Below are 25,895 nucleotides of genomic sequence, written 5' to 3' on the forward strand. Positions count from 1 at the left end.
GGCCGGTGCGAAGCTCCTAATTGCCACGACGAGCTCCTCTGGAGTTTGGGTCAGTTCTTATTACGTCTGAGTGTTTTATAGGAGCAGCTCGAAGCTGAAGAACTGACCTGAACCATGGAGCTCTTCACCACTCGGCAGATATCCTCCCTCCACTCAGACACCCCAGGGTTCAGCTCGTCCAAATTAGAAGAGAAGGCCAAGACATGTGACTGGAAATAATCTGAAATAGATAGAAATTGAATTCAGCTAATGTACGTCTTCATTCTGGACTCGTTAGGTGGAAATAACAGCTCAATTACGTTGTAGGGGTTGAACGAAGAGTCGATCCTGTAGCTTAATGCCGAGAGCAAAACAACTTTAACAATAAATACTAATAAAGAATGAAAACGTTTACATACATTAAGAAAATATATTGAATGTATACATGTGTGTCTGACAATCTATTGTCAGAAAACACAATTATAATTAAGCCCAAAGTTTTTATAATGTTCATGACCATGAAAATATCAGCTCAATAGCAAATGTCTTGTTGCAATGAAAAAAGACAATTGTTGCACTAACTTAAAGAGAAATTTGGAAAAACACAATGAATTAAGTTTTGTCAACTTAAAGTTAGAAAATTGTGTTATTATAACTTTTTAACTTTAGCTTAAACAAAAAATGGAATTCATTATTGTGTTAACAAGTTATTCTTACATTTTCATTTCTTTGTGTCCTTGAGCTTTCAGCAAATCATGTGACCTTCATCTGCTAATTGGAATTTGGTCACACTCTAATACATAAGCTTCTACAACTCCTCTTACAGCATGATGCTAATAATACAAAACAATTTCAATTACAAAAACATCTCCATTATCAGCCATAGTGTGAAGATAAACCAAGTAAGAAGTCATTTAGTGCTTCTAACACACAAAGCTGACTCCTTAGTTTCCCCTGTGTTATATCAAGAAACTGTTTAAGTGTGGTGAGTAAAGTAAAATGAAAACATGTGATTCACCGTAAACTGCTACAGTCATTTGGTCCTGATGGACAGTGTTGCCAACTGAAGCCTGAACGGTGACCGTGTAACGTCCCTCTTTAGGGAAAGTTAAAGACATCGTCCCGTCCAGGGTAACAACAGGCTAAAGAGACAGAGGGGGGGGGGGGGGGGGAGAGAGAGAGAGAGAGAGAGAGAGAGAGAGGGGAGAGAGATGTGCTGTGACTCATGCGTCTATCATTTCATTCAGGAAATTTAAAGTGTGGCTGAGAATAAGAAAAGAAATTAGGGTTTACCTCAGTTTTGTTATCTAACCACCAGTAATAGATGACTGTTCCCACGTTGCCGGGCCGTGTCAGCGTGGTGAGGTTCACTGGTTTGTTCTTCACGACCACCGAAGGAGCCGAGAGCTGCACCTGCTCGAGCTGACCTGTAGGAGAGAGAACACAGAAATCCACAACTTCTGATCAAATCTCTTGCATAAGCCCAAAAAACCCTGCCTCCAGGATGCTGAGACTTAAAGCCAAAGACATGTTTGAGGCGAAAATACTTTTGGCACAACATCGACTATGTGGAACACAGCGATGATACGGAGAGATGGTTGGAGAAGTTGTTGTTTGACAAGTGCCTGGGGATAGTTTGATGCTTTTTGCTGCCATAAAGGTGTCACCATTGGATTCCATTATAATGAGGTGAATTCAAACTGACAAACGCCGCTCTACTCTGTCAATGAGGAAACAACAAACAGGCGTCTTTCATGCCCACGCAGCCTGAGTGAGTGACACTCAAAGCTCTGGATGGAGAAGTCGGATGGAGTCTCTGTTTAATGAGCCCATTTGAAGATCCAGAGGAGTCGTGAGCACAGTCGCCCTGTTTCCTATCAGGTTTTTTTTCATTCCAAGGGCAGAAAAGTTGAAGTATTCTGACCTATTTTGAGGCTTCTGCATCTCACAGTCTGTGATCAGCTGTGATGAAGGATCAAGACGAAAGCTTGTAATGTATTCTTCCTTTGATGTTAACAAAAATAGTTTGTTTCAGACATGTTCACTTTCTCATGTGGCTGAAAATACGCACTCACGTCAGTTGATTAAATGCACATATGCAGACGATTAGCAACTGTTTCATAGTAAACCCACACTCTGGGTAGAGAGGTATTAAGCAAGTGATTAAAATGATGCTGATGATAATTTTAGAGAGGAACAAAAAGCTCATCTCATATTGTCTCATACATTTTATATCTTTTATAAGACTTCTTTGAGACTCACAGGAGATGTGCAGGTAGAGTGTCACCCTGTCAAAGCCCAGCGTGTTGCTCGCTGTGGCAGAAACGTGATAGATGCCGACTTTGTTGTAGATGTGCCTGATGCCGTCATCGATGGAGCTGTTAACGTAGGATATGGCCGTCCCATCTCCAAAGTCCACTGTTATACTGGTCGTGGAGCCCAGACCCTTCACAAGGAAAACAATATACTGTCAATCACACTGTGGCCCCAATTGTCTGTCAGTTTCCTGGCTGATGCGCATCAGAGGGCCTTTTTCCATAATAGCTTCAGGATCGAGGTCAAGTGGCAAATCATGTAACTGAATATTTATTTGATATGCTGGTGCTTCAGTCACTGGGCCACATACACAGCAGACACAAAGGCATGCTGCCCTGTTCCCTGTTATACAAACTACTGTTGCTTGTTTTGAGTGAAGTCAGCACCTCTTCCAAAAAGACCAAGAAGGTGACATTCTTCCCCAGGGTTGCAACCAGTGTTCCTTCACTGGTGAAGATCTGAAGGCCCCTGGGGGCCTTACTGGGACACCTCTGACGCCTGGGGCTGTACTTCAGCAGAGTTCCTTCGGTGCAGTTGTTAGACAAGGCCTTGCGATATCTTGAGTTTGTTAAAGACAAAGAGGAACGTTACACGAGTGAATAAACAGACTTCTATCATGCATACAACAATTCACATAGCAGGTGCACGGACAGAAAAGCTTTTTTCTGAAGGATAAAAAAAATATGCATGGCTGCTTGTCATTTTTCATCTGTTCTGAAGGTTATCAACCATGCATGGATTATGTTCGATGCGTACTAACACAGTGTTCCGACATAATAGCAGGTTTTCAAGAGAGCTGAGCTTAAGTGTAACCAAGGGCGTTTACGGCTCCTTGTGCCCGTGTGCGTTCAAACGAGTCAGGTACCCTGTGGAGTTGAGGAAACTGTCCCCGGTGATGCAGTCCCTCACTGTCGCTGAGGGAACGAACCAGAAGGCCGGAGAGCAGCTGCCATCAAGCTGCCTCTCAAACCCATAGTCACTGTGTCAGAAACACAGAAACGGGTGGTATCAAGATTAGTTATCATTTATTTAAAATATCCACTTTTACCTGAGTCACACGCATTAAGTGCATGTTTACACTGAACAGAGGTGTTCCAATTCTGGAGAAATCATAACAGCTGTCCGGAGTATTCCAGAGTTGATGTTAAGCACCAAACATCAGAGGCAGAAAAAAGCACCGCTTGTGTTTACACTGACTGTAATTACACCTTGGCAAAGTCAGAGGGAACAGGCATATTTCTTTCACGGCGATCAGAGAAACAGTCTCAGGAGCCAGAGTTGCAAAAGTTTAAAGAGTCTTTTAGTGATAAAGTGGTGTTAAGCATGTGATAGAAGAGCCAGTGCTGATTATTTAGCACCTTGAAAGACAGATTAAAGAAAGTGTGACACAGAGTGGAGCGACGTGCATGAAGTCCTGACTGGAGGCAACACTTAGTGAGGTCGGCGTAAAGGAGCCCAGAGCGAAACATCTGTGTTACTCTTGAGGTTAATCTAGTCAGGTGCACGTGATGTAAGCAGTGACTGATTATTATAACATTATGAAATAACATCAGCAACATTCATATTGTGTTGATAGGATCAATGAGCAGAACTATTTTATCAAATTGTGAATGATAAAAATGTTTGTCTTATGAATTGTTCAGATTAATTTAGACATATTTGCAATCTTGTGGAATATATATAAATATACACACAATATGGCAATACTGTATGTGCTATATATGTATATAAACACACACACACACCCACACACACATACTCGGGATGAAAAACTGTGACATTGATTAAACCAGAAATCTCCAAAGTTCCAAAACAAGCTCAGAGTTAAAACAGCTGTTATTGTAGACCTGGTTGTGACAAACTTCCTTCCTAAGCCCCAAAAAATCTAAAATCTAACAGGAATCAGAATAACACGTGGTGAATTATAAAGCAGTCTTCACACAACTCGTCCTGTAGTGCATAAGGTTTGCTTCACAGACTCTGCCTCTGGAGATTGATAAAGTGTTGTGCATTGGAGTTAATGAAGTGAAAGGAGAAGCTGCCGAGCAGGGAACTCACCACTCAAAATCCGCCTCTGTGCACGGGCAGGACTCTGACATCTGGGAAATATACTGATCTCTGGCCTTGACACATCGAACGTTTGTTTTAAGTTTTTGGAGGATTCTCTTCATTCCCATGATGCACACTTCCCCCTGTAATGAATAATGCATCATAAACATTTCAGAGGTTCTTTTTCTTTTATTGTAGGACTGCATTAAGGAAATTCCCTTGAGTATAATCAACGAGTGGATGTTCTGCAGCGAGACCCTCTTACCTCACTGTGCAGCTGCCACGTCAGATAATCCTCAGATGTGCATCGGTGTTGAAAGATGGACCGGAAGTCAATTTTGACAAGCTGCCACTCGGACCGATGACTGAAGTGACCAAATATTCTGCACAGACAAGAAAGACAAGAAAAAATGCTCACATGTTTTTGGAAGATTTGAGAAAAAAATGTTGAGAAACTCATTTTTTCATCATAAGAAAGCTCATGAAACCCTTTCAAACCAAGAACAGACTAATTCAAGAATATTAATGTTCACTTCTAAGTCTTCATCAGAGTAATGTATAATTTACCACTGCAGTAATTAACTAAGTAAGAACCCACATGAGCTCTATGGCGCCTTCATTTACTTACGTCATTATGAGGGTGTCCTCTCCCGGCTCCCCCAGCACCCCGTCAACGTAGAGCGGAGAGGAGGTGAAGCTATATTTGTCCCAGTTTCTACCCTCATCAAAACTCAGCCTGGGGGACAGAGCAACGGTTGAATCACAGTCAGAGTCGCCACAAATAGAGCTGCATCCAGCACGAGAAAAGCCTCAGCAGGAAGGCAAGCTCGCCTCTTGTTTTGAAGATTGAGTGCCGGCGCTAAAAAAGATTGCGGTGCCTCCTCGGAGGGCCTTACCAAATGTGTCTAATTGGCAGAGGTGTGTGTCGGATGGCCACCAGAGATCCTCCTTGATTCAGGAAAAACACACTGTACTCTTCCTGGAAAACCTGCAGACACGACCGAACCAGCCTCACATCAACTCACCGGAGAAATAGTCAAGTCTACGACACGAGGAACATGCACACTTACACCGAGACAGCAAAGAGTGAAACCGCAACTCGTCTTTACACAAGAGTCTCAGTCGTGAGAACAGATACAAAAAAACAACCAAGCCAGAGTTGCTGTCTTTGTTGAATTCCTGAGTGTTGAGCCGGTGGCAAAAATGTGTTTGCTCCTTCTGGTTTATTTGTGCTGCACATCAGAGATGCACTGGGTGTCAAACTTTAAATCTTTAATTCTTTGCAACTGTGACTCTGGCAACATGAACTGAAAGGTGGCAACACATACTGAGTCAGATTCCTTGTTTTCTTTTTGTATTCTTCGTAAAGCAACATATATTTTTGTGTGTTGTAGCATGGATTCTTTCATAGAAAACCCGATCACACTCTGTGGCTTTGCAGAAATGCATGATATTGTTGCCGTACCTCTCTCCAGGTGTTTCCAGCATCAGATGTGATGAAGATACTGACGTTAGTGTTGGTCAGCTCAGGTCCGACCACACCTGAAGTAGAAAAGGCAGAAGTTTGAATCGTCCCAATTTCTCACAGAAAACAAGTATTTTCTCAGACAAGTCAAAGGTTTTATCCTCTGAAGTAACATGGAACAGATGTGCAGACGGATTCCATTTCTCTTTCAGAGCTGCGGTCGGCTGAGAAGGTCAGAACCAAAAAAGAGATCTGACTTGGGGGGGGCGAGGATCTCAGGGAGCTGAGGGATCTGATTGAGGCGTGGCATTAAGCCCGAGACCATAACCACAGCGGGGATGTGCAAATCAAGTAATCTCCTCACCTGATGCTATTATGATTCCCGGAGCGGAGTCTTTGCTGACGATGTTTCCCGAGGTGTAAGGATTCTCCGACACATGAAGGTGCAGGTGGAGCGAACAGAACGGCTGAGGAACACAACAGCAGATTAGTTTGCTGCGGTGAGAACGTGAGAATGAAAAATCTGACAGAGACACGGTTCACATACGATATGAGTCATAGAAACTGCCCTGAATCCATTATGAGGCTTTGAGCATAGGTTTGTTATTCTGTTAAAAAGCAGAAGGGGTTGCTGAGGGTTATCAGGGACCATACATACACTTTCACTTATTATTCATTTATATAAAGGAAATGTGAAACTCGTGGGGAAACTAAATCCTTAACAGGAAGCTGAACGTAGAAAACAATTGCAGTAAACTATTGGAAACATATTAACGTCTCCGTAGAATCAAACTGCTTTAGGATGATTCTTCTTTGATATAGAAAAACCAAAGACTCTAGTCATTATCATTATATTTATCATCAGACTGGGCCAATGCAATGGGAGTAATAACCCTGTATGAGTGTATGCAGAGTAGTTTACAGGCCAGTTGGGGAAGCTCAGAATCTCCTGTGTATACGATTATTTATATTTCATGTAATTAAATTCACTCCTCTTATTATTTATGGTTTACTATCAATAGTTTCTTTCTCCTTTCTACACCATGTCCATTAGTAATTCCTCTGGTGACTAAAAGATAATGTGAGGCTTTGATTAATGTCATGTAACAAACCTTTAAATCCTTTTACCTTTGAGATAAAAAATAACTTACATGATGAAAATAATTTTAATGTAAAGATTATCAATCCTGTGATAATGAATGGTCACATCTGACTTCATATAGCGAGGCACTGAAATCCTCCCAGTAGTTATGATACAGGATATTATCCACCGACCATAGTACAATATATATTGATAAAATAGGACATGGTACTACTAATAATAGAAATAATAGAGGTGTTATTAATCTTATAGTCAATATGAATCTAAAACCAGATGATAAGTTTGTTCTATGCATAGTTTTTGTAGCAGCTGGTCTCCATGGGGTCCACTAAAGCTCCACATACTCCATTACTGCCGAGCTACATTAACCTATTTAAAGTGTCTCTTCATGAAACGTGAGGATTTGGTGTCTGACCGCGCTGTCACAGGACTCGGTGCCGTATCTGTTTCCGGCACATGACAGTTTTCCAAACAGATCCAAATCTCTCTCTCTCTCGTCAGTGGCCCACTTACCTGCTCACAATAGACCCTGTTTCCCTGGAGATCGGTTGTCGGAGCCTGAAGGAGGTGCCAGTCTCTCCCCTTGTTGTATGAGATATAAGTTTTCACTTGGTTCTCGACAACTTTATTTGACAGGAACACCCCTTTAATCCCAGCAACCTGCGAACATGAGAGAAGTGGAAGGGTAGGAGGAAAAAATAATACGCCCCCCCCAAAAAAAAATTCACCTTAAATTATTCAAACTTAAGTTTAAGCTGAAGGCCTGGTTCTGCCAGGAAGAGAATTCAGAAAGTTTTTTTGACAGGGAGCACTATTTTGGACCATCTGTAGGACTGTGTGGAATCAAAACAACATATGGTGCCGCCCTGAGATATTTCTCCCTCTTTGTGTTTACGCTCACAGAGACGGAGACTGTCGGAAGAAGCTGGAGCTCACATTTCTTTTCCGTTTTCAGAGCACAGAGTCTTTATGAAAGGAAAAATGAGTGTTTCATATTTTCTACGGGTCGCCCATTGCGGCTTAACACTGCAGGTCTGGGCGTTCAGTGTGTGTGTGTGTGTTTGTGTGTGTGTGTGTGTGTGTGTCTGTGTGTGTGGAGGTCACTGAGCGGTGTGAGTAACCCCCGCTGACGACTGTCTGAGGTGTGCATGTTGGAAACAGTGTGGTGCTGTTACTGCTGGCTGTGGATGAGGATAATCCAGAGTGATGCGTTCAGGGGCAGCCGCAGCAGCCTTGCAGTGCTTCTGTCAGCATGGATACGACGCGTTCAGGGCACAAGTTAAAGCTGCTGTTCCGCCTGCATTGTGACTGTGGGCTCTTTCAGCGACACCAGGGTTTCATTCCTGTGCGTGCTGCATTAAGAGTGAAGTTACTAAAACTTTTATGCCACAATAATGTCAAATGAGAAAGGGAATAAAAACACCCAGATATTGTAAAGGAGAAACTCACATTGCGTCGGATAAAATGCAGTGTGTCAACATCTGCCCAGTTATATTGAGGACATTAAAGATGTCTGAATACAGGAAGTTTTCAGCAGACTGTTGGTATTTGAGTTGTCTCTGTTTTATTGACCAAGGAAGCTCTGAAAGCAGGATGTTGCTCTCAGATACACACTGGTACCTTTTTGCTTGCATGTTATTCTCTGTATGATTCCAGATAAGCAATATGACCAAGACATGATGGGATAGTCTGAACTCACCCGGGACAGATGAGACAGACAAGTACACATGTATAGATTGAGGGATTAAGATTAAAACACAAATCTGTCAAATATGTACCTCCACCAATGATGTTATGTTTCATCTGTGATTGTTTGTGTGTTATTTAGCAGGATTAAGCCATTTTTATTTTTAACTAAACTTGCTGTAAGAGTGCTGTTTGGGGAAGAGAGGACCTCATTAAGTTTCTGTACAGGATCCGGATCAGGGGGCAGATCCAGGGATACATTTTTTATTTCTCAGAGAATAATTCATGGATCTTGATGAAAACAAATCTGACAAGTTTAGGGGAATGAAATTTATGAATGAATATTGTAACAGTACTCAATAAAATCGAGTGTCATTCAAAGTTTTGTTGATTAACAATTGTTGATGTTGCTTGATCAACTATATTATTATAAAGTTCCAAATTGATTTTCTGTCAAATAATTCAACTGATTTCATGACAAAGCAAATGTAATATAAATATAATCTATTGAGTCTTTGCATCTTTGGAGCATGCAGAAAACACAGAGCAGTGAATGATCCTGTTTGACAGAAACTACCCTGCATGCTTTGCACTAGTTTATTGCACAAATTAGTTAATTGAAAAGGACGCGTTGTCCTCTCAGCTCCTGCAGCCACACAGAGCCCGGCCGTGGGCTTTGAGCCTGGTCCCGCTCGACATGCCTGAATAACCTGGGAACATGCAAACAGACGACAGCACCACCCAGACAGCACCCCCGCTCCCTACCTCATACAGGTCTATCATGATGTTTCCCTCGGGCCCTCCGCTGCTCACGACGCTCTCCAGCATCAGGGTGAAGGACAGGTCCCGGGACTCGGACATGTACAGGTTGTACGAGTCGTTCTGGTGCCAGTCCTGAATCGCTGCCACCACCTGGTTATCGTCCGTGCTGATTATCTGCAGGTCCTGAATATACACGAGACTCGTGAGTGGACGTCGCCGAACTAAAGCAGCTTTTACAAGAAGTGATTGAAAGGGAGTTCTGTCAACACAAAGGGTGAATGTGCACGGAAGTGTAGCGATTCATCACTTCCTGACATCATTTAGGATCAGCAGCGATTAGATCTCGTTTCATGCCACACTACGAAATGGTTCATTTAATTACCTTGAATACATTCTCCAGAGAGAGGCGAGACCTGTGTGTTTTGACATTGCACGGTTGGATGGTTGGATTGATAGATTGGACGAAACAACACTTTGGGCACTAGATTTCCACTCGAACCAGCAGGCTGCCCGCTGTGCCTTTAGTAAATGGAAAATTGGGGCAGAACACTGGTTTGTGCAAATGCAAATGGACGTTTTCTGCTTCAAAAAATGTCCATAAGAGTTCCGGGGGAAAAACCGTCTGTGCAACTCCAGGTTTATATTTTTGAAGTAAATATCTGCTGATGCAGACGGGAGGGCAACTGATTAAAAACTAAGATCTCTTAAATAAACACGAGATCTGAAGATATAATTATGCAAAGCCGAATCCATTTTCAGACGGATGTTAATGCGGTGCAAGCTATTTAACGGTTCTGTCAGCAAACATTGCGACTGCGTGGGAGCAACACTTACAATCGCTGGAAAGATCAACCCACAATAAGTCTTCATGACAACACAAAACAGCCACAAGGGACGAGTACACCTGCTTGTTGCTCTGCATGTGCTCATCTGACCAGAAGCACCATCTTCCTCACCTTTGGCCGAGTGTACTTAGGAAGCTTCATCGGGTAGAAGGAATTTCTCTTGTAGGACACGTAATGGACCGACTGGCCTCCTATCGGCACCTGGAAAAGCAACACACAGCGATTTGCATTGGAGGTGAATATTCCTAAGCTTGACTGTGTACACTGATTGCCACCAGCATGCATCAAACAATTTAAACCACTATTAAAACTCCGAGCTCGTGGTAATTAGGATATTGTGCATTAAAGCAAAGTGGAGCTTTAGCATAATACACAACAACGCAATTTCGGTTTCACGCCATCGTTTCCCCGGGATAATGGCGTCTTTTAGTTAATGAAACGACCGTGCATTAGGACACGAGTGAAAGCGGCGGTGCAGCTTTTAATTGTCTTTTAATGAAGCCAAACCTCGCAATAAAAAACCCACCTGGATGAAAACGTACTCGTCCTGAACCACCAGGGAATCGGGGACGATGAATCCAGGGAAAGGCTTGCCCTTGTTTCCGTCGGAGCAATTCTGAAGTTTGCAAGTTATGTACTGTGACCCTGCGGATAAGTAAGAATACGAGAGCTAAAAATACAACACAGGGTAAAACACAAACCACCTGATGGTATTACATGACCCACAGAGGGACAACTTTGGAGACCGATCTCTATCCTCACTCGGAGAGAGAGCGGGGTGAGCTGCCCCAGTGTGTTAGCGTCAGCCGAATGAGGCAGCCCCCCCAGGGACAGGGCATTAACACACAGGGCTCTCTCTCTCTGCACCGTGGCCGAGAAAAGAGCCAAGTCATGGCCCGGCTCTTGAAAAATGAATTAGTTCAATCGTTTGAAGAGTCTCCATTCAGCCGGGTCAGAGGAGGGAGGTGGTTTTCTGGAGACTCGGAGCAGATTTTTTAATTACAGCAAATGTTAGAGGAAGAAAAACATGTCATTTTATGCGATGTCTCATTTTAACAAGAGATGCCGATGGGATTTTAACACGTTCTTTTGCTTCTGACATTATATTAATACTCACGTCCGTCGGAGACACTGATCTCCAGGTGAATCATTCCTTGCTCTTTATCTAAACCCAGTCGGGACCTGTAACATCAGGAAACAAATCATCTGTGAAACATCCGATTTCTACTTCAACACAAAGCTCTAGTGATAATCACATCACTTTATTAACCCTAACCCATTATTCACCTACATTCAGATCAGTGACCCCCGAACTTTTTACCTTGTGACCCCGTAGAAATGAGTGAATCTTGTTTGTTTGCTTGAGGCCTGTTAAAAAAATGAGCTCTCCTCGTGAAGTGTGACTCTATCATCCAACCATTCACTTTTCTCTCCTTCTACTTTTTTTGCCCTCGTAAATGTTAGTTTTTTCCCATTATGAATCATTTTGTTATTCTTTGAAGACTTTTACAAATTTTTCCACCTCAAGCTAAGGTGACCTCAGGTGATGCAGGTTCAGAATCAGTGTTTACAAAGGGAGAGATTTTAAATCACACAGAAATAACAAAGTTGCTCCAATAACAATATGGTATAATCAAAAGAGATTTAATCGCTTATTATAGCATCAAATCAATATGAGTTCAATCTAAACTACATGAGTTCATATATATTTACAAGATATAAAAATGCATAAATATCTTGTATTTTCTATTTTTTTATCTCATTGACTTCTTTACAGAGATTTGTAATTTTAACTTTCTTGCTATTCTCACAAACATAAAGCTCAACAAGTCACGGAGGCAAAAATCTCATCTATTCCTAGTGATGCTGTTTGAATAATTATAATCCAAACTAAACAAAACTGAACAAAAACTGCTCCCAGCTGTTTTCGACAGCCCGATATCACTGGAGTTATTTACATGTTTTAATCTGCAGCTGAACACTGAGAGCTGTGATCTCTACTGTTCTCTGTGGAGCAGCAGCACAACAACCCTGTGCCCTACCAGACGTTTGACCCGCGCTGCTCTTTATGGCCGAGCTGCACTTTGCCGTTTCATTCACTCTCAACCGAGATTCTTCATGATCGTTGTTAAGTGCCGAGCGACAGCACTGACCACTTGTTATATTAACCGCGGCTGTCGGGACACAAGACGGGTTTCTCCCCATTTTCCACACCAGGTCTGAACCGCAACATGAAAGGGCCGCGTCCTGCTTCCCTCAGCACTCTGTAATTGCCTCAAAGCTCCATCTCTTTTAATGGACTTTCTGTCAAACACCAATTCTATCAGTGAGCAGCAGCCCCTTGCTCTTAAATAAACCCCCCTGCAATGTTACAGTGACCCCCCTCCATAACTAACACACAGCTCTGCGTGTGCCGAGCAAGGGGGGGGGGGGGTGGTAGGTGCACGATCTGTTTGTAAATCACGTTTGTCAGATTTTCTTTAGATGAGATGAGCAATAAATGTGATTCTTTCATAGTGGATCTCTGAAAGTGAATCTTTTTTTTTTTTCTTGTGCCGAACCTGTTCTGGTTGACTTATTTCCTGGAGGACAAAAGAGAAGTTTAACATATTTAAAACATCAGCAAAAATTATTTGATTGATCGCTTTCAATGAACTCTTCGATTCCAGGGATGCCAAAGAAATCTCATCCTGTCTACTGTGCATATTGACGCAAATGATGAACAGTGTTCAGAAGTATATTTTGATATTAAAGATACTGTAGATGTTCAGAATGTGCAGTTTGCCTCACTGGGGAACAGCAGCTCGAACTGAAGATCTTTCAAGAAGAAATCTAGCTTTATTTATTTTTTATTTTTCAATTTATATTGTATTTTAAAGAGCCTGCTGTGTAATCGTGTCTCTGTGAGAAGTGTTGCCTGATAAGAGAAGGCTGTTAATGCCCGGGCACAGAACTAAATCACAGCCAAGTTAAGTGAAAAGAGAGGCAAGAGGTCTGTGTGTGTGTGCACAGTGCAGCTCGGGTTGCTTCCCATTAGATACAGAAACTGGAGTTTGTTGTGTGATTTCTGTGAGATTAAGCATGAAATACATGTGGCTCTTTATTGCTCATTAAACTGTGATTTATGGGCTATAATCTTGTGTATTTCTGATGAGTTCTGCTCGGCGGTGATTATAAAAAACCTTGAGTTTTTATTGTGGCAGGTTTTATTTGCAGAGCGTGGGACAGCAGTTCTTTATTGTCATTGTTCTGCAGTATAAGAATATTCCAATTTATGCTCTTGTCTGACAAACTGTATTTTTGACGCCTTATGAGTCAACGTGCGCTGGAAAAACTTGCACCTGCGTCACGACACAGTAAATAATTTACCTCACAACATAAGCACAGACATCATTAAAGACTCACTAATATTTGTTGCTGCCGGTTTCATTCCTGCACACTTTTTAAAATCCAGATCTGGGGTTTTTTCTGCACAAATCAGGGGAAATTAATTAGCCATCACTGGAGCGTGATCACTCCTCAACCTCGACCAGAAATTGGTGTCGAACATCCACGTTCCTCCGAGGATAAAACATATCTGCTTCATTAAACAACAGATCGTTGTTGTACTTGTGTCGTGTCGAGCATCATTTCAGTCGTCGCCTCTTCACTCAAGTGATATTTTATTCCAACTAATATTATTAACATTTTATTTCCCCGGACACTTTAAAACCACCTATATATCTGCACTGTAGGTCACTCCAACCTCCACGATTAAATCCACGGGTCAGTTTTATTATTAATTCTATTGATAAGAGTGTGAAAAGGATTTTGCAGCCAGAAACTATAAAAAAAGTGATAAATTAAGGATTTATCCTGGGCCGTAATCCCAAATGCTAATAAAGCTAAAATGCTCAGAGACACCCAGACGCTCTGTGCTACATCATCAGTCCTGATTCGGAGCATAATGCACAGCAGATATGATGCAGATTAACTGAAAAACCGATGGATAATGTTTGAATATGATTTGATTTGAGATACAATCTGGTGTCCAAACAAAACCATCTCAACAAAGGTCCCAGAGCATGACTGCTCTTAGTGAATTCCAGTATAAATCTGAATGTGAAAACTTAGAGCATTATTGTAATTTAAGGAGACTCTAAATGTAGGACTCTCTCCGTGGGTCTGTCTTTTGATTTTTCTTTCAAACATCTTGTACCTGAGAAGGAAGTGCTGTGTTGATTATCAAGTTTTTCAGAGAGCTTCAATTATCTCTACTCTCGGTGTCGTCAGTGATGATTTCTTTGTCAGGTGGTCAATAGAACCCATCACGCTCCCATCAGGCCACTGACAGGCACATTTTAAACGTTGTGACATCTTCAGAAACGCCAAGTTGAAGGGTTATTATAATCGGAAGTGTGATGATAACCAGCGCTTCCATCGTCCATTGTGGTTAATGGACGCGAGCAGTGTTTATCCCCTGACTGTGACCTCCTACGTCGATCTCACCACCTTTAAAGACGGCTGCTCAAAGCGAGAGCGGCTGCATGAGATGTCAACCTGACTCTGGATCAGACTTTCCTCTACTCTTGAATGAGTGTGAATATAACTAGTGATTTATCGCTAGGACCTCTGCCTCCACATAAACTGGCCTGGATGAAATTCAGTGATAAAAGCGATTCCATTAAATGTGTAATATCTCATTTACTCCAATTTTACTTTTACTATAATGAGTGGTGGAAAGCAGCTGAGGACATTCACAAGTATCTTATTAAAGAACAGATTCGAGGCAGGTAGTCGGTGCTTTTCACTTTTCAAATCAAGATTTTAATTACTTTTCATAAACGTCTGGTATTTACCTGATGATTGACACCTCATGTGTTTCAATTGTGAGCATTTCCCCTATGATCCTCTCAGATTATTTCATTTAAATAACTATAAATACCAAATTGAGTTTCAGGTCGTTGATTTTTCCTCGTTAATCACCTCATGATCCCTCAGATTTATCTCGAGAGCCTCAGAGGGACTCGACCCTTCAGAGTTCCACAGGAAAAAAGGCATTAAAAACCAGCTCCACCGCAGCTTCACCAAGAAAATGATCTGTGTGTATTGATGCATTAATATTAACCATTGAATAATGTCAGCTTTGATAAATTCAAAGAGGGAAAGCACCTTAGATAGTGAAACTTTCATTTTTGATACATTTCTGCTGATAGTACTTTTATATATGCTTTTAAAATTTTTATATCATTTTGATTTGGTAAAGTAGAGCACAGATTTCTCTGTCATGCCCGCTCTAACGAGTCTTTTAGTTCTTTAATGTATTTGTTAAAAGCTTTTATATTTATCTTCAAGTAAATCAGTGTAAAGTATGTAAAAAACACATTCAACAACTCCAATTTCTTTCAGCCCCAGAGTGAATCCTCAACCACACTAAGGCAGAGCGTTTACATTTGATACAGTTTATGATGTGATTTTAAAAAGTAGTACTTTGTGTGGACTTGGGATGGACTTGACTGCTACGCTTGAACAGTGGTTAGTAGCAAGCCAGACCTGCTCTCATATGTAACCTTTGGTCATTCTAATTTTTTAACATGGACTCTTGATATGGGGACCTATTTTGTGTGTAAAAGTGTTTTTTTAATCTATTTTGTATACTGGTATGTTGTTTTTATGTTCTTGACTTGCCTTAGGACAACGGATGAAAATTAGCAATTAAGCTAACTCCGGCATATTTATATTGATGCTCTGGCTGACATATTGATTAATGTGCACTGTCCTAATCAAATAAATAAATAATGTGTAAAAAAATATACTTGACGTTTAGTTGTAATTACATATTTTTACATTGGTATATTGGTACTTTTATCTAAGGTTGAATCTGAATATTTCTTAGAGTAGTGACTGTAATAACAAATGTAGTTTTACATACTACACAAAAGTGTCGTGCCGCACATGCACAATCCTAGAAGAATTTCCCAGCAAATAACAATACAAACCTGTTTAAGAGAACATGAATATGCAGAGTGAAGGTATTTCATATGATAACTGTAAAAAACTGTCTCCTGCCTACTGTCTATTATTCATATATCTACAGCATATCAAAAATATTCCTGCATTTTACTCCCTGAAAGAAAAACATGCTACAAATGCTCGTGGATCTCACCAGTAGAATCTGTTGGGGACGACGCCCTCGTGCACGAGCTGCCACTTCCTGCCAAACTCAACAGAGACGTAGAGCTGAAAAACGAGAGGAATGCATTAACCAAATGAGATTCAGTGCTAGGAATAATTCTCAGAGTCAAATCATCCAACCAGAACTATTTCCAGATTTATGTGCAACTCTCATTATCAAGGAGCTGTCAAGGTTGTGTGGCATCAGTGTGTTAATGTTGTTCTGAATACTACACTGCGGAGCACATTGTGAAAATGCATCAGCTCCTATAAATAATACAAAGATGCTCTGAAGCCATGTTTCTGGAATAAAAAAAATCAAAATTAAAAATAGCAAAGATCAGGGTCCTGGTATGAAACATTCACAAGGCCTGTCATCTCGATGTAATGATGGAGGAGCAGGCTTCTTAAGCTCGGAGCTTTGCAAGGATAAGCAACATCATTTTCACTCATCTAAGAGCTCGGTCTTTCAAAGAGACACGGCCGACAATCGATACATGTAAAATGAAACCAAGCAGAGATCCATTTCATTCTCGCGGTGATACAAGTGTGTGTGGGGGGGGGGGGGGGGGGGACACCCTGATGGAATTTGGCTTTACAAAGACATCCAGAGAGACCAGAAGGTAAACTCCTCTTCGGCGTCTTTATTTTGACCCATTGATTGGCTCTCGACGAAAGCTTTCATCCTCCTCCCTGCACCATTTATTTCACTTCTCAGACCTTGACTGTTTTTCTCCGGGAAAGTCAAGTCTTCCAATATCGCGGCCGGGGAGGCCGAGTGATGTGTGTTGTGTTGACTGAGGCAGACAGCGGGGTTCTCACACAGAGTAATGAAGGGTGTGTGTGTGTTTGTGCCTTTGTGTGTGTGTGTGTGTGTGTGTGAGCCTTTGTGTTGTTTGGGTGTGTCTCACTTGTTGACATTGCTTGTGCTCTCTAGGACACACTCACAGCTTGGCTCCACAGCTCATGACTTGTTTATGGGAGCAGGTGATCAGCTGCCTTCGAATGTTGGCATCTTCAGCCCCCAGTGTAAGTGGCAGATGTCTCCGGCTCGTGATGACCATGTCCCCGAGATGAGAGCCAGTCGCCATCATCAGCATGAAAGCTTTTGTCCGTGGTAGGAATAGGAACCCATGTTTTGTATCATTTTATAGGGATATCATTTGTGTTGTGACCCGAAAGGCTTGTGATGAATAATCCAGCAGGGCATCAATCTGGCAGCGCCCTCAGTACCCAGCGGGCAGAGGCATCACCACCAGCAGGTAAACCATATGCAACAACCTTTATTTCCACCCAGGGATTCTTTTTCTATCTGTCACATATTCAGTTTTTTTATTCCAGCTATTCCACGCCACCTGACAGCCACGCACACACACACTCTACCTTTTGGTCGTGGCTGTAAGCCAGAATCCAGTCCTCCTGCTCGGGGTGAAAAAGCAGGCTGAGGATATCAAAGGCTAAGCTGTGTTTCTGATAGGACGCCCCCTCGTCAAGGCTAATGAGCAGGCTGCTCTCCACCTCCGGGTCAGTCAGCAACATGATCTGAGACGAGACGAGAAATGAGACGGGGGAATCAGCGAGCCACCTTGACAGCATCCAGTCCACCGGGCTTAAGTGTGCTTATGCAATGCACACGCTCGAGCGAGAGAGGGGGAGAGAGAGAGAGAGAAAGAGAGAGAGAGAGAGGTGGTGCAGATTCCTGCGGGGCTGCAGCTACGTATTGAAACCAGTGTCTCTGCAACACAGTGAGAGTAATTGACAGATTTGTTTCCAACAGGACTTTTCATGACATGAATGCAGAAACGTACCTTCCTCTTGTTGTTGGGACTCACGTACAAGTAGCTCAGGATCGTTTTCAGCCCGACTCTCTCATTAAGTTTCTCATACGTGGTCCCGTAATCAGTTGACCTAAAAATTCAATTATGGGATAAAGTAAATAGGTTGTGCTGGAGAGTAAAGGAGAATGGAGCAACACCGACTAGTTGAGATGCTGATGGTATCATTAGGCATTTCAGGCAAGCAGAAAATTGCAGCAGCAGACATCATGAGGCAATCTGCCACAGGGAGAGAGAACTTTCAATCATCAGAATAAAGAAGATTTTGTTTGTGGCATGCACGGAGAGTGAGTGAGCTAGTATTATTATTATTATTGATACTTGGGGATAATTTCTTTGCGATGTAACTTGAATTTTTTTTTTTTTATTTCATATGACATTTACTGTCATAAGAAATAGAGCTCAGTTCTATTTGCCTGGTGACATTTCAGGAGCGAGCTGTTTTATACTGTTTTATACTGCACTGTCTAAAATACATTCACAGTTTCCTGGATATTTTTACAGGATCTTTAGTCTTTAATGTGTTAAAAGCAATTGGTAAATATTCTGCCATTTGTCTTTATTTAACTCTTGTATATCGATGACATTGGTTTTTACTTCCTCCTTGTTTGGAGATGCAAAGAACCAAATGCTGGATGTGTAAAAAATAGTGACTATAACTGAAAAAATAGCCCATTTTAAACTATCAAATATATATAATTACATAGCACTTTATCTATAGAGTACATAAATGACCATAAAGCATTGTTATCATTATATATAAGGACATAATTTGAGTTGTATACATTATACACTTGTTTTTCTGTTTATTAGATCAAATACAACAATCCTGCAAACACATTAGTCATAGTGTTGAGGTTTTGTTCAAGTTTGAGGTTTGACTGTTGTAGAGTCTATCTATGACGATTGACATGGCCAAAATAAAGGAACAACTTTTCAACATTGAACAAAATCTGAACGTTTTAAAGTTCACAAAGGGAAGATTTATTGCAAGACTGTTGTATTTGGCCGCCTGTGGCTCAGGAGGCAGAGCGGGTCGTCCAATAACTAGAAGGTCGTGGATTGATCGGCCTTCTGGTTCGATCCCCTGCTCCTCCTGTTTGATGCAAGGTACTCCACCCTGAGTTTGCCCCAGACGACTGTGTCATCAATGTGTGAATGGCGTGCGATAGAAAAGGTGCAGTAAAAAGGGCTTAAAGTGGGCAACATGACTAGAAAAGCACTATAAGCCATTTACAAATCATTAACAATAATTAATATAAGTAGGTGTTCCAAATAAACCATAATATGATTTGGCTTTTGTTTGACCAAATTGTCCTTTAATGACAAAGAATTGGACAAAGAAAGGCTCAGAATATTATCCTATATAATGATAATAATAATAACAAGAATATGAAGAAGCTGTTACCATACAAAGACATAAAATGGGACACTTCTTACATGAATACAAAATCACAGAGTAATAAAGAAATATCAACAAGCTGATAAAACAATGTTAAGTGTGTGTTTTGCGAAATGAAGATGGATCAGAGGCGTCAATGTTCCCCAGATTAAAACCAGACAGGAGATCTTACCTCCACAAAGAACTCTCTGTGACTCTGCCGGTGTTGAAGTCATAGTATTTCGTCAACATGAGGATCACCTACAGAGAACAGATACATCAAACAGATTACTGGCTTTGAAGGAGTGCGTCATCGGGGTTAAAAATAAAGAAAACAGCAGCAATGAAGTGTCAGAAACAAAAAGGAGCTGAGCCGTCGACTCCCTGACAGACACGGATTCATTAAAACCCAAAACTAAACTCTGCCGCGTGTCAAACCCGCTGCCCACGTTTATCGTAAAGCGAAACCTTGTGCATATTCTACAGGACACGCCACTAACGTATGTGTGCTGTAATGATATTTAAGACTCCGTCGACAACCGGCAAACGCTTCCACTGGTGAGCTACGAGTAAATTAATAAATAAATCAACACAATAACTCACTCCATGGAGGCACAGAAATATATAGAGCTCGTAAATATCGCGGACACCTTCTTTGAAGAGATCGTAAAGAGTGTCGTGGTCCTGTGTGGTTTACAATGCACAGGCTTTTTACTTAATATACACGACACGCTGTAGATTTCCAGATGTCTTATAAATTACTCCAGATATTAATGAACGGCTGGATGTGGTCATTTCTCTTTCCATCTGGTTATTTTGGAGACCAAGTATCAGACTCTAAATCAGAGTCATATATTTATGCATCATGTCTACTCGCATATCCTGTTGTCCATGTGAGGCAATGAAAAGAGAAGAAGTGCAAGTGTTACGACAACTTTGGTCCAAAAGAAAGATTTTGTCCGCCAAGAGTCGTCTTTCATATGCATTTTTAACACTGTTACACAAAAACAGTTGTTTCACCTTGTGCCCTGAACCCTTCACACGGATGAATCTTTAAAGCTGTGCGCCGCCTGCACTCTGCAATCGTAAAAACCTGCAGATCACACGGCTCCCTGGGGAAACTCGCCCGGGCATTGTGTTCAGCTGTTCGTATACACATCTTCTAATTATCAAGTCTTATGAGTGTTCGGGGTAACATTCTGCGTTAACCAGTGAGAACTTCATCACACAAACAAGATATGATGATAACTTGTTCTTTTAAAAACCTCGCTCGCAGGCTTTCAAAGACAGAAAATCATGGTCCAGGCTTTTTCGCTCAAATCAAACAGGTCAGTCCTCCTCGCATCTGCCAGATAAAAGTCTGCCCGCCCGCCATCGAAAATAATTGCTTCAGTGACACTGAACTGTGACACACACACACACACACACACATGCTGAGGTACCCTCAGGTCATTTATGTACAATCCACTCCCTCATTTGGCTGGAAAACAATTACAAGGTGGTTTTGAAAGTTGAATTTTTAAACTGATATACTTCACTGGTACAACAACATAGAACACAGGGACATTCTGATTCATTAAAACAACACGCTGGTCCTCAGGCATCTCACACTGAATACAGGAAACTCACTATCTGGGTCTCTTAATTCCAATGAGCAGTCACCACAGCCAATGAATCTAATGGAAAATCCTTGTATTTGTTGAAGGTACGTCCAGAAACTCCCGATGATTAGAAAGGAACCGATATGGATTTGTTTTGTGGCTGATGCAGATAAATCAATATGAAGGAATAAAAAATGTCAAATATATCACCGGATATATTTAATATATATACTTATATGTACTAACACTGTTAAACCATAAACTTTATTATAAATGTTATATATAGATTTTATATCGGCAAACGTAAATACCAATATGCCGCATTTGGGTAATGCTCCTATTGGCTGACTTGTATCTGCTAACTGTATATTGGTCAGGCTCCAGTTATGATAGGAGCTTTTTATTACATACAGCGTGTTATAGGGTTGTAAATTATGATTTTATTAAGTCTGTAAAATAATGAATGGTGGGATATGCCCATCACATTTCCTCAAAGGTTAACACATCTCTAACCGTCTTATTTTGTTTGGCTAAACGTCCAAAATTCAAAGATTATCTATTAACGATGCACAGAGAAGTAGGAAAATCCTCCAAAATGAAAAGCTTGGAGCAGGTAGAGTTTTCAATCTTTTCTTAAAAACAAACAAACAACATTTTATTAAAGCAGCTGCTGAGTAATGATCTGTGTATCTATGAATTAGTCAAGATGAGTAAACATCCATTTTCCCAAAGAGATCTTACAATTTGTGTTTAATAAAACAACACATCTGTACCTGCATGATCCATCCATACACATTCAATATTTTATCTTGCACCACACTGTGGAACCACAAGTCTTCAAAGAACCTCCTGCTGTCAAAGAAAAATAAAAAATGCAATAAATATAAACTTTTACAGTTGTGGTTTATTTCCTAATTATTCGCCCTCTTTTAAAGAAAATAAGCTGACTGAGAGAACTTGGACTGTGCTCCCACTTTGTGCTGAATGTATGAAACCTTTTTATGTGAGACCCAGTTCACAGATAATCCACAGAGCTTGTTATAACTATGGTGTCGAATGTGTCCAGACTGGGTTGCGGAGATTTATGGTCTTCCAATAAAATGGCCTTTATACCTTCCAAAAGTCGTACCCTCACGGACACTGTCATACACAATAAAACAACCTGGAGCAGTAAGAAAATTAGGAAAAATTATACCCCCCCCCCCCTTCGGTATGGCAATTAACGTTATGCATTTACTTGGTAAGGATCCAGGATTAGAGTCTGATGTGATTTGCATCCGCCTTATTGCCGGCTGGAAAAAGAGTCTGTGAGGGATGTTGAAAGTGAAGGTGAAGCTCTGCGGTAAACGCGTCAATACAGGCCATGCATTATTCACTTTGTAGATATTTCTGTGCAGAACAGGTGTTTGAAGTTCAGCGTGTAACAAAAGCCATTAAACTGCGATTTGAAACCACAGGCCCAGGGCTCCTCTATTCACCGCCCACAGGATAATAGCATAACTTAAGTAATAATGCCATATATCTTTTAGCATGCATCTGCCTTTGAATTTCAACGAGGGATCCACTTTTGATGCCAGCTACCGTGTAGCGCAGGGCCCATTAGACCGCGGCAGCGCCAACTTATCTCCAAACTGGATTACTTGACATCCAAGAGCAAGCAAATTGATTTTTTAACCTGTAATCCTTTGTAAATCTTAAACCTTGGAGGTAAATGGACTGGGATGAGTTTGATCATTATGTATGAGAGAATGGGGGCTTAATGGCGACCTAGAGCGGCTTAAGGTGAAGAGATTACTGGTGTAAAACGACAGTGCTGGATGAAGAGGAGGATCGAGTGAGGAAGACGTATCAACGAAGCAGAAGGCGGGGGGGGGGGGGGGGGTTCTGCTCATGAGGGATGAACAAATGGAAGGAGCGACAGACTATGCATTACAATTCACTCCCACCCATGATCCAGCCTTATCAGCTGTTGGAATTAAGTTGCCTCATCAATAATACTGTCATCACATTGAGCCGCAGCAATTAAACACATGGACGATTCCATGAAAGCAATTGTTACAGAGGCGACTGACTGGAATATTAATAATAAAGACCAATATGACAAAAAAACTAAAGAAAACAACAAAGCAGCATGCTACACACATTTAAAGGTCATAGAGAAAACATATGTTCTCAAGTCTATAAAGTATATAAAAAAAAAAATATGAGAAGAAACCATTAATATTACGCAAATATGAAGAGAACCCTGGTTTCAATGTCTGAATCCTAAATCTCACTATGATATTGTTGTGTTCTATTTCTGTGTCTCACACAGCATATACAGTGCCTTGCATAAGTATTCACCCCCCTTGGACTTTTTCCCATTATGTACTGTTACTAACTGGAATTCAAATAGACTTAAATAAACTTTTTCCCGTTTGATCAACAAAACATGCATAGTACTTTGGAGGTGCAAAATAAATTTTATTGTGACACAAACAATAATGAGAACAAAAAAGTTGACATCTGTTGGGTGCATAAGTATTCACCCCCCTGTGTCAATACTTGGTAGAACCCCCTTTCGCTGCAATTACAGCTGCAAGTCTTTTGGGGTATGTCTCTACCAGCTTTGCACATCTAGAGATGGAAAGGTTTGTCCATTCTTCTTGGCAAAAAAGATGAAGCTCAGTCAGATTGGATGGAGACCGTCTGTGAACCGCAATCCTCAAGTCTTGCCATAGATTCTCTATTGGATTGAGGTCTGGGCTTTGACTGGGCCATTTTAAGACATTAACATTCTTTAATCCAAACCATTCCTTTGTAGCTCTGGCTGTATGTTTAGGGTCATTGTCCTGCTGGAAGATGAACCTCCGCCCCAGTCTCAAGTCTTTTGCAGACTGCATCAGATTTTCTTCAAGGATTTCCCTGTATTTGGCTCCATCCATCTTTCCCTCTATTCTGACCAGTTTCCCTGTACCTGCTGAAGAGAAGCATCCCCACAGCATGATGCTACCACCACCATGTTTCACTGTTGGGATGGTGTGCTCAGGGTGATGGGCAGTGTTGGGTTTTCGCCACACATAGCGTTTTGCATTGAGGCCAAAAAGTTCAATTTTGGTCTCATCTGACCAGAGCACCTTCTTCCACATGTTTGCTGTGTCTCCCACATGGCTTCTGGCAAACTCCAAACGGGATTTTTTATGGATCCCTTTCAACAATGGCTTTCTTCTTGCCACTCTTCCATAAAGGCCAGATTTGTGGAGTAGACGACTAATAGTTGTCCTGTGGACAGATTCTCCCACCTCAGCTGTGGATCTCTGCAACTCCTCCAGAGTAACCATGGGCCTCCTGGTTGCTTCTCTGATTCATTTTCTCCTTGTCCGACTCTTCAGTTTGGGTGGACGGCCTCCTCTTGGTAGGTTTGCGGTTGTGCCATATTCTTTCCATTTTCTTATGATGGATTTTATGGTGCTCAGAGAGATGTTCAAAGCTCTGGATATTTTTTTATAACCTAACCCTGCTTCATATTTCTCCACAACTTTATCCCTGACCTGTTTGGTGAGCTCCTTGGTCTTCATGATGCTGTTTGTTCAGTAATGATCTCCAACAAACTCTGAGTCCGTCACAGAACAGGTGTATTTATACTGAGATTAAATTGCAGACAGGTGGACCCTATTTACTAATTATGTGACTTGCAAATGTGACTTGTGAATGCAATTGGTCGCACCAGATCTTTGTTAGGGGTTTCACAGTAAAGGGGGTGAATACATATGCACTCAACACTTTTCAGATTTTTATTTGTAAATAATTGTGAAATCCATGTAATATTTCCCCCCACTTCCAAATGATGCACTATTTTGTGTTGGTCCATTACATAAACTCACGATGAAATAAATTTTAATCTGTGGTTATACCATGACAAAATGTAGAAAAGTCCAAAGGGGGTGAATACTTATGCAAGGCACTGTAGATCAGTGTACCTGACCATATCCTGCACCCCCTGGTGGCTGACTGCAGTATAGGTCATAAACCCTGCCTCCCCCATGATAATGGATGGGACAGGGACCAAACAGAAAATTCAAAAGTACAAATCAAATATTTTGTTCTCAAAGTGGCCCTGTCACCTGAAGTAGCTCTGTATCACATTGATCTCTGAACAAGTGTTCATTTTACAGATACGTTCAAAGCTACATTTTAATTAGTTAATTGATGCTATAAAAACAGGGTGAAATGTCATGATTGACAGCTGATACTGACTCACGATTGGTCAATCATATGTATTTGTGGGACCTCGCTATCATGATGATAAGATGGCAGATCACGACCCTGACACACACAGCGAGAAGTTTTATTGTGTTATAAAAGTGAAAAAAGACGTTCATATTGTTAAACTAACTACTAACATCTGTGCATAATCCAGAGTATGTTTGAAGAAATGTGATTATTTGAATTGCTCTGGTGAACTAACCCTTTGACAATTAAAAACTCCACAGAGAAACAGAGCTGGAAATTTATTCTCAGCTTGTTTTCCTTAAATCTACATTTCCTAATTTTTCACTGCTAATTATTGGAAGAAGTGCAGGGAGCTATAAACAACACTGACACATTATCACTTCATACAGTAAATATATGATATGGCGAGTGTTTAAGCAAACTACTGGTAATTTATACATCCTGCGGACATGGAGCAACATTATCATTCATTCGGAGGCGGCTCGCTAGGTCTCAACACTCCCTCCTCT

At 41.2% G+C, this 25,895-nt stretch overlaps 1 protein-coding gene across 2 annotated transcripts in view; it reads right to left on the reverse strand.

Moving 5' to 3' along the window:
• LOC128453874 (VPS10 domain-containing receptor SorCS1) overlaps positions 1-25,895 on the reverse strand; it is a 48,843-nt gene that overhangs the window by 11,577 nt on the left and 11,371 nt on the right. For both annotated transcript variants that reach the window (XM_053436977.1, XM_053436978.1), the window contains exons 2-22: positions 19,767-19,834; positions 18,166-18,265; positions 17,741-17,899; positions 16,350-16,423; positions 11,322-11,386; positions 10,731-10,849; positions 10,316-10,405; positions 9,363-9,542; positions 7,425-7,571; positions 6,174-6,276; positions 5,810-5,886; positions 5,241-5,332; positions 4,973-5,080; positions 4,610-4,727; positions 4,354-4,487; positions 3,161-3,274; positions 2,682-2,853; positions 2,242-2,425; positions 1,273-1,406; positions 998-1,121; positions 108-220 (exon numbers count right to left, since the gene is read on the reverse strand). In XM_053436977.1, coding sequence (XP_053292952.1) covers positions 108-220; positions 998-1,121; positions 1,273-1,406; positions 2,242-2,425; positions 2,682-2,853; positions 3,161-3,274; positions 4,354-4,487; positions 4,610-4,727; positions 4,973-5,080; positions 5,241-5,332; positions 5,810-5,886; positions 6,174-6,276; positions 7,425-7,571; positions 9,363-9,542; positions 10,316-10,405; positions 10,731-10,849; positions 11,322-11,386; positions 16,350-16,423; positions 17,741-17,899; positions 18,166-18,265; positions 19,767-19,834 — 2,475 coding nt within the window. The remainder of the gene's footprint in view (positions 1-107; positions 221-997; positions 1,122-1,272; positions 1,407-2,241; positions 2,426-2,681; positions 2,854-3,160; positions 3,275-4,353; positions 4,488-4,609; positions 4,728-4,972; positions 5,081-5,240; positions 5,333-5,809; positions 5,887-6,173; positions 6,277-7,424; positions 7,572-9,362; positions 9,543-10,315; positions 10,406-10,730; positions 10,850-11,321; positions 11,387-16,349; positions 16,424-17,740; positions 17,900-18,165; positions 18,266-19,766; positions 19,835-25,895) is intronic.

This window comes from Pleuronectes platessa, chromosome 12, assembly GCF_947347685.1.
Source record: "Pleuronectes platessa chromosome 12, fPlePla1.1, whole genome shotgun sequence".
In the NCBI taxonomy this organism is placed as follows: Eukaryota; Metazoa; Chordata; class Actinopteri; order Pleuronectiformes; family Pleuronectidae; genus Pleuronectes; species Pleuronectes platessa.